General features: G+C 43.4%; 1 protein-coding gene across 1 annotated transcript; it reads left to right on the top strand.

The window, feature by feature from the left end:
* Positions 1-693: 693 nt before the first annotated feature.
* LOC123125286 (homeobox-leucine zipper protein ROC6-like) lies at positions 694-6255 on the top strand. The gene is made up of 9 exons (XM_044545802.1): positions 694-874; positions 1057-1163; positions 2346-2411; positions 3630-4208; positions 4322-4417; positions 4500-4730; positions 5025-5202; positions 5301-5698; positions 5854-6255. The coding sequence occupies exons 1-9, from the start codon at positions 694-696 to the stop codon at positions 6253-6255; spliced, it is 2238 nt and encodes a 745-aa protein (XP_044401737.1).
* The last annotated feature ends 2972 nt before the right edge of the window (positions 6256-9227 follow it).

The raw sequence follows: 9227 nt of genomic DNA, 5'->3' as shown, positions 1-9227 counted from the left end.
TGGTTCCGGCGTAGGGAGAGGTGACAGTGAGGACCGACGCAGGGGCGTGCAGGTGTACAGGCGGGTGCTGTTGCGGGCCCGAGAGAGGCGTCGATGCGGGCCGGCGCGGCGGTGACGTTGCCGGAGAAGACCGGAGCAGGGGACCGTCATGCAGGCTGGTGCCATGTCTTTTCTTTCTAGAAGAATTATGTTTACTCCACTATTAATTATGCCCCATATATATAGTGGTCCACATCTAAAGTTCTATATTTAGATATAAATTAATAATTGCCAAATTTAAGCACAGTATCCCAGCTTTAAATGCCGATCGCTGTACCTACTCGCTCGGAATGAGATTCAGATCCAAATTAGAATGCAATAGTTGCTTACTCCTTACTCTGTCACTTACCACAGTGACTTCACGGGGATCTTCCGAAGTTAACGGTATCGCTACGTGATAGATCATCTAATAAAAAATTTATCAGCTTTAACAAAAATATTTTGCACCTGGTTTGCCCTATCGTGAGAACTGGGGCTGTATTCTAAATATGTTGACTGCTCATTGATAAAAATTCTTAAATTGTTTCACTGAGAACATTTACCTATCATGTGTTATATTTCTTCGCGCTCATAATAAAGTACATTTTAATACCTCGCTTCTATAATTGGTAGGATTAGTTTGTGTCCTCATGATGTTTACTGTAACAGATCACCATGGACGGAGAGTGGCCGGAACAGTTCAATGATCTGTACAATTGGCTTGTCCTCGGGTATCCAGGCGGAGACAACCAGGTTATCCAGCAGAACCTTGGTGCTGAGGTGAATGGCCTGCCTGGAGCCGCCGCCAACATGGGCAACAACACTAACGCAGCTGCTGCAGATCAAGGCAACGGCGGTGGACAGGCCAATGGTGACCAGAGGACACGGCATTTCAGGCGCCGTCACAACGTAGAACAGATCCAAATACTTGAAGCGTACGTACAATTCATAATTTGCAAATCTTTCTTCTTGAAGACGACAGACGTGTACGCACGTACTGATCCATTTCCATTGATGCTACATGCAGTGCTTTCAAAGAAGGCCATCATCCAGATGAGAAGCGCCGGCTGGAGCTTAGCAGGAGGACTGGCCTGAGTCCTACACAGGTCCAGATCTGGTTCCAAAACCGACGCAACTCGGGGAAGGTAGACATCGTTCTCTTCCACGGTGAACTAGATGAGATTTCGTCAAATGGTCACGATATGAAGTTCTGAAAGCTGTGCCGTTAGATACTGCTAATCAATGTTATTTGTTGAATAAATAGAACTAGTAGGGTGACCCATCCATGCAACATCCTAGTCTTATTTTTGCAAATTCACGTCCGTATAGAATTTGCGAGTCATACTTTTTTTAACACTTAAGTCATACTTTTACAGGGTAAGTAGTAACCCCCTCTGTAAAAAAATATAAGATTTTTTAGATCACTACAAGACTTCTTAGATTACTAAAGTAGTGATCTAAAAAGTCCTATATTTTTTTACAAAGAGAGTATTTTGTACTCCCTCCGTAAACTAATATAAGAGCGTTTAGATTACTACTTTAGTTATTTAAACGCTTTTATATTAGTTTACATAGGGAGTAACTGAAATAGTTATACCAGACATGCCAGATGGCCTGCCATAAACCACGTCTATGAAAGAGGTAACTGTAGGGTAGTCTGTCAATAACTGTCTGCATTGCCAAGGTTATTAGCAAACGGTTGTCACTGCCAACTATTACTAGTCATCGTCTACGATGGAGTTCTTACGAGTCGTCTGCGATGACCGATGAGGATTTTTGTAGTAGTGTATATTTACTCGTAACACCAGGACCTGAAATAATTTTCAAATAGTACTATAAAAAATTATACAACATATAATCTAATTATGAAAGACGAATAAAACACAATGAAATAAATTAACCATGCCATGTCCTTTGATTTAGGAAAATTCTCACTAATATTTATTTAATTTAGATAATCATATATTTTTGTTTCCATTTTTCTGTTGTAAACATTTAATTAGTAATAAAAGTACTCATTCTATGTTAGGAGATCTATTATGAGCACAAAGAATTATATAGGAATAAGAAGTAGATATGTTATGTTAGGAGATCTATTAACAACGCAGAGAATCATATAGGATTATGATTTCTATTTTTTTATTTTTGGCATGAGATAAATATACATTTTGGAGAATACAAGTAATTTACTTTATTTCTTTAGATGTATTTATGATCATTATTATATAACAAATCACATTCTAACAAAGTGAGACAAAATTTGAGCATCCTCTGGTACACAAACAATATTGTCTAGAAACACAAATCAAGGTTTAGTATTGTGTTAGGGGTATGATGTCCGTGGATGCAAAGGTGGAAAAACCTTGGAAAAATATATATCCACTAAAGCGAAGGTATTACATGACAGATTTTGTTTAGTACTAAAATAAATTACCTAGGTGTACAACTATGAGCTCGGGTTGTAGTTGTGAAAATTGATTGCAGTCGAGACAAACACATGTACAGGAACGCCAACACAGCTGGCATGGCCCCTCAACCTTTAGCAAAGCAAAGTAACAACAATCACTTTAGGACAACAATAATAACATGATCGATGTATGGCATCATATTATTTTTGTATTTTGGACTAGTTTGCCATTATTTACCACATTGTTGTCATGTTGCCGTCGTAGGAAATCATTCTTTCATTATTAGTGCCTTTGCATCTATTTGTTCTGTGACACCAAACATATCACAAACATAGTCTCGAGTCTTCTTACATGGGTGAATCAATATTTAGATGACATTTAGATGTTATAAAGATCTAAGGTATAATGTTTAGATACAAGTATGAAAAGCTGTCGGTCATAGTACTTTGCTAATTAAAAGAGGGTCCACTCGATATATGACCAGATGTTTTACTTTTTTGGGAGGCAACCTATTGTACTCTTATGTGATATTATATCAATATTAGAACATATAGTTATATTCGAATATATTACATTCATGCACCAAACAAAATTTTGGATAGCAAGCTATCGGGGAGGCAGACTGTTTTTGTGTGACATTAAAACTATACAAAATTACACTTCAGAATGTGGAAAACATAAAAAAAATGTATTAGTGATTTTTTCTTCTTAATAAAAAATCATTGATAATTGTTATTGTTGTTGGAATATCTAGCATGTTTTTTGGCCAATGATATGTGTACTCTCAAAATACTAAGAGAAGTCTCGTAAGAAGGAACTTTTGGTACAGTATTTATATAAATTATGGTCCATCAAATTGAGAATGGTTTTTTCATTTCACCAATCAATCATCAAATGCTTTTTTTATATGCAAATTAATGGTGCATAAAAAAACAGTTTGTATGGTACAATATTTAATGAAGTATGTCTTTCTCGTCCACCTATTATCTCCCCCGTTTATATAACAATATATTGTTTTCTACAGCAAACAGTTTGTATGTATGTATGTATGCTTTCGTAGACATACACCATTATTAGGCTATAACTCTACGAATCGGCTTTTCTTTCATGGCACGTACTAGTTAGGTTTATTCACTGGCTCGATCTGTAACCGTATATATAGTGCTACGTGAAATGATGCGTACCTGAAACTAATGAATGCAGAGCAAGGCCCAGAAGAAGGAGACCGAGGAATTTCAGGAAGAGAACGACCGGCTCCAAGCTGAAAAACAAGCACTCATGTCGGCTATGCAAAACAAGATTTGCTTCATATGCAGAGGGGAGGATACCCCGGAGCGGCAGCGCCTGTACGCCGAGAATGTGATGCTCAAGGACGCGCACATGCGTATCGCCGACTTCCTTAAGAGTGTCTCCGGTGGAAGGCTACAAGTGATCAACCACACCGTCGTCGATACCCATGCCCCTCTCACGCTCACGGCTCCAAATCCAGTGATGATTCCTGACGAGGGCGTTGCCCGCGACAACCCTGAAACCGGTGGAGACACCTTGGTGATTCAGCATGTTGCTTGTGCTATGGAAGAGTTCAAGGTGCTTGTGGGCTTGGGTGCGCCGCTGTGGTCGCTAGCGGAAGGTGGCGAGGTGGAGGTGATCGACTACAAGGAGTACATGAAAATGATGTTCCCGAATGAGCGCCACGAGATGGAATTTTGTGCGGAGGCCACTAGGAAGACTGGCATCATATCGTGCACCGCCACCGACCTCGTCGGCATCCTCATGAACGCGGTACAGCCCTGTCTCCGGCCTCCATCCAATTTTAGTAAAGCTTATATTGTGTTTGAGAAATAGTCATACAGGATTTTGTGTGTGTGTGTGTGTGTGTGTTGGGTCTTTTGCAGGACTGGTGGTCTCAGACGTTCCCGGGCATCGTGGCAAGTGCCACCACCAGCAAGATCATCACTCCCGGTGATTCCGGAGATGGGCTGGTTCAACTGGTGAGAAGCAAAGCAACGCGCTACTGGCTGCTTCAAATTTCAATACGTCATGTACCATGTTAAATGTATAGTTCACATGCAGATGAGTGCAGAGCTGAGGGTGTTGTCGCCGCGGGTGCCGGTTCGCAAGATCAACTTCATTAGGCGTTGCCAGAAGATCGCGGAGAACATATGGGCTGTGGTGGATGTGTCTGTTGATGGAATTCGTGACCAGGCGGCGGGCCTCAATGACGGCGCGCCTTCAACATACACGGCCTGCAGGCTTCAGCCGAGTGGTTGCCATATCCAGGAGTTGAACAATGGCCATTGCCAGGTACTCTATCGCCATACAAAATTTAGCAATGTGCGTCGTTTTAACATCGAATAACATGGCTAGCAAATTAATTATGGTACTAGTGTAAAGCACATAAAACCCCGTCAAGAGTGAAAAGGAGTATAATGTTGTCTTGTAAAACTAATGGTACTGCCTTCATTTTGCTACATACATAGCCACAGCATAGTTGTCATTCTTTGCACTGTCACCAAAGTTGCATCGAACTACAAGTAGTTCATATCATTATGCTGTAATATGGATCACATGCAACTTGATTGCCCATTGATTTTATAGGTCACATGGATCGTGAATATGGTGCATGATGAGGCCACTGTACCACCGCTGCACCATCCACTCTTCCGCTCCGGCTGGGCACTCGGTGCGTGCCGCTGGATTGCATCCCTCCAGAGGCGATGCGATTACATTGCCTCCCTGCATACCAACCCCGTTCTCACCCTCAACACCAGATCTGGTGAGTGACTCATCTCACAACATTGTAGCAGAGAATAAATAAAACATTAGCATAAGAATCGAAGTTCTAAACGGTTATGTAATCTACGGATCCTAAAGGTGGAGCAGCTCCTATAACGCCCGAGGGGAGGAAGAGCGTCCTGGAGGTAGCACATCGGATGACACTGAAGTTCTACGAAGCGATCTGTGGCCCGGGGACCCAGCCATGGACAAGCGTCGATGAGCGGCGTGGCAGCTGTGGCGTTGGCGCCGAGAGGTTTGAGGTGGATGTGCGCGTGGTGACCTTCCCCGTGGGTACAGGTGCTACCGTGCTGAGAGCTACGACGACGGTATGGCTCCCCGGGACACCGGCGCAGCAAGTGTTCAACTACCTCTGTGATGGAGATCGCCGAACCGAGTGGGACATCGGCGCCAACCGTACCTCCACCATTCGCCAGGAGGGCTGTTTTGGCACTGGACAACTCGACGGCAACTCCGTCTCTCTCCTGCGCACCATTGTAAGTTCGGTTGGCTACTCTGCTAGTTTCATACTAATATTTTGTTGTTGCTATAGCATCGAAATATTGTAAAGATTGATAGCTAGAAAGTTGTGCTCTTGTGTTGTGTCCCAAACCTCTAATGGTCCTCAAAAAATTTCATCCAATTCTCACAGGCTTCCAACGGAGCATACGGCAAGCTGATCCTGCAAGAGTCATGCATCGACGCCTCATGCATGGTGTTGGCGTATGCTCAAATTGATGACCAAACCATTCAGGATGTCATCAACGGTACCAACACCTCCTTCTCCCTCCTGCCGTCTGGGGTGGTCGTGCTCCCTGATGGCAACGCCGAGCCAGGAGCGCCTCCAACATCTGCCATGTGCTCCTCCAGCTCCTCCGCCAGTCACAGGAGCAACTCCGGATCGCTCGTCTCGATCATGTACCAGACACTGCTGAGCGGCCAGCCACCGGAGCATCTCTTCAAAGCTGTTGCCGAGAATGTGGGGAATCTGCTCTGTCAAGCCATCGACAAGATCAAATCTGGCGTCCATGCTAACGTCGTTTTAGCTGCTTGATGCGTCGTCTACAATCTGGGATTATGGGAACTTCTTGCCATTATTGCAGACTATATACAATAATGTGCACTGTTTATTTCCTTGTTACCATCGTACATTGTCCCGTGCAGTTATCGCGGAAACGACTTTTATCATCTTTAGTAATTTATTAAACAGACTTGGTTATGCATTATCGTCTTGTTATTTGTGAGAACACCAACTTACTGCTAAATATGTCATCCCTATGTGTTGTTAGATTATTAGTCAATACTTAGTGTGAATCCTTAACACATATGCTGATATCTTCAACTGCCAAATTGGGCATTTTCCTATGAAGTATTTGGGGATGCCAATTAGTTTCTCCTGCCTTAGAGGAATGGACTAGGATTTTCTGGAGTCTAGCGCCGTGTTTGGTAATACTCCGCTCCTTCGCCAGGGAGCGGAGCGGGCGGAGCGCCCATTTGGCTGCTCGCCCAAATTACACTAGATGTCGCTCTGCTCCCGCAGCGGAGTTAGGAGCGGAGAGTTTCCAAACGGCCCCCTAAGTATATTAAGAGTTGCGAATCCTGGATTGGTAATTTACTTTCTCTAGGGAGGCTTACCCTTTTGAATGCTAACCTCTCTAGCATTGCTTATTACTACATGTTCGGTTGGATTTCTCCCGAAGAAGGAAATTGTGCTCTCATACTTCTTGGAGCCCATGCATGTTAAACCATCCATCTCTGCAAATGGAAGGAGAGTAAACAATGCAAAACATGGGGATACATTTTTCCAAAAAAAAAGAATTTGTCCACGGAAATTCCATCAACTGACACCTGTGTGAGTGGTCGACGGAGGCCAAAAGAGCACCTAGTGGAGGCTAGACCGCAAGATCGCCTGGTCAAGCCAAGGTCACGAATGCAAGGAGATGTGCCTTCACTAGTAGAAAAAGGGTCAAATGTCAAGCACATTAGTGCCGGTTTGCTTTTGAGCCGGCACTAATGTGTGCATTAGTGCCGGTTCCAACGGCTAGCCAGCCGCTTTCATTAGTACCGGTTCGTGGCCGACCTTCAGCACCGGTTCGTGCCACGGACCGGTACTAAAGTGAGTGGTGGCAGGATGTTGTCAGTCCGGGGCCCCTCCAGCACCTTTAGTACCGGCTCATGGCACGAACCGGTGCTAAAGGTCGTCCTACATAAACCCTTCGTCCACCCGAGCTCGCTCTGTTCTTCCCCTTTCCCCTCTCCTCTCCGTTCTTCCCCTCTTCCTCTCGAGCTCATCACACATTTTGCCCAAAATTTGTCAAGATTTGAAGGCCCCCATCCATTCAAATGATCACAAAGGTTAGCAACTTTGTCCTTTCATCTCTCATTGCTAGATTAGCTCTTGCAATGCTTTGTATAGTGATTAATTTATGAGTTTAGTAATTTGGTAGAAAATATATGTGCTAATATTTGATTTATATGCAATTTGTGGTCAAAACTAACACTTAGTTTGCATATGTAGGTGTGGTTTACTTAGTGCCTTCTAAATCTCCGTCGTAACCACAGTCGATCGTCCGCACCGTTCCGTCGCCGGCACCACCTTGTGGTGAGCCTCTTGTTCATGAATGTTTTACATTACCAAATTGATGTTTGTGTGATTTGGATATATAGTTACTCGTATAATTATCTTACCCGTACGTTGTTTGTTATACATAGTGCCATGGTTTTGATATCCGTCCCCGTCAGCCCTCGTCCTTGTTATGATTCGGATGTGGTATATTCTCTTTTAAAACTAGTTCTTGCATTTCGTGTTTATGACAAATTATGCCCATCAAGTTGACATAGATATTTTTGTCTAGGAGGTTTGTGAACCAGAAATTCCAACCGACCCTATTGTCGAGAGGTTAAATTTAGTTGAAAGACAAAATGAGTATTTGAAAGAAAAATTGAAAAGAATTGAGGGGGAGAAGATGGAATTGGAGTTGCATGTTGCCGATGTCGTCGATGATCACAAGATCAAGATGGAGAAAATGCGCTTGAAGATTAGAAAGATTAGAAAATATTCCATTGATAGTGAGGCTTGGTATCATTATGTTGTTGGATCAATTGTTACCTTAGTTGCGATCTTGATCGCATTTGTTGTTGCATTTAAATTCTTTAGTTAGAGAGTTATTTGTTTGTTGAATTTAAGTCTTGTATGAACTTTATGTATGAACTTGTATTAATTTGGTCTATTCGGTGTTGTGTAATGAAGATGAGCCGACAATGGATGTACGATGACCGATGCTCTCCCGAGTTCATTAATGGCGTGCAAACTTTTCTGCTTGTGGCTGAGGCAAACAAGCAGGCGGATGGTTTTAAGCCTTGTCCATGTTTAGTCTGTAAGAATGATCACAATTACTCTACGTCAAGAACCATTCACGTCCACCTGTTTAAGTCCGGTTTCATGCCCCACTATAATGTTTGGACCAACCACGGAGAAAGAGGGGTTATGATGGAAGACAATGAAGAAGAAGAGGACGACGACAGCTATCCTGGCCATGGGTTCCCTGAATACGATGATACAACAATGGGGGAGGAAGCTTAGCTGGCAATGCGGGAAGAAGCTGAAGAAGAGGCATCAGATGAGCCCGCTGATGATCTAGGTCGGGCCATTGCCGATGCAAAGAGAAACTGCGCAAGTGATTTGGAGAAGAAGAAGCTGCAGCGCATGTTAGAGGATCACAAGAAATTGTTGTACCCGAATTGCGAAGCTGACAAGAAAAAGTTGGGCACCACACTGGAATTGCTGCAATGGAAGGCAGAGAATGGTGTATCTGACAAGGGATTTGGAAAGTTGCTGGTAATGATAAAGAATATGGTTCCAAAGGACAACGAATTGCCCGAGAGTACGTACGAAGCAAAGAAGGCTGTCTGCCCTCTAGGGTTAGAGGTGCAGAAGATACATGCATGCCCTAATGACTGCATCCTCTACCGCGGTGAGTACGAGGATTTGAACGCTTGCCCGGTATGCGGTGCATTGCGCTATAA

The sequence above is a fragment of the Triticum aestivum genome, chromosome 5D (genome assembly GCF_018294505.1).
Source record: "Triticum aestivum cultivar Chinese Spring chromosome 5D, IWGSC CS RefSeq v2.1, whole genome shotgun sequence".
NCBI classification, from domain to species: Eukaryota; Viridiplantae; Streptophyta; class Magnoliopsida; order Poales; family Poaceae; genus Triticum; species Triticum aestivum.
This window is presented reverse-complemented; position numbering and strand designations above follow the sequence as displayed.

Coding starts and splice junctions, on each gene's coding strand:
- LOC123125286 (XM_044545802.1), top strand. CDS start 694: ATGGACGGAGAGTGGCCGGAACAGTTCAATGATCTGTACAATTGGCTT. Junction 2,412..3,629: donor ATATATCCACTAAAGCGAAG/GTATTACATGAC, acceptor TAATGAATGCAG/AGCAAGGCCCAGAAGAAGGA. Junction 4,418..4,499: donor GAGATGGGCTGGTTCAACTG/GTGAGAAGCAAA, acceptor GTTCACATGCAG/ATGAGTGCAGAGCTGAGGGT.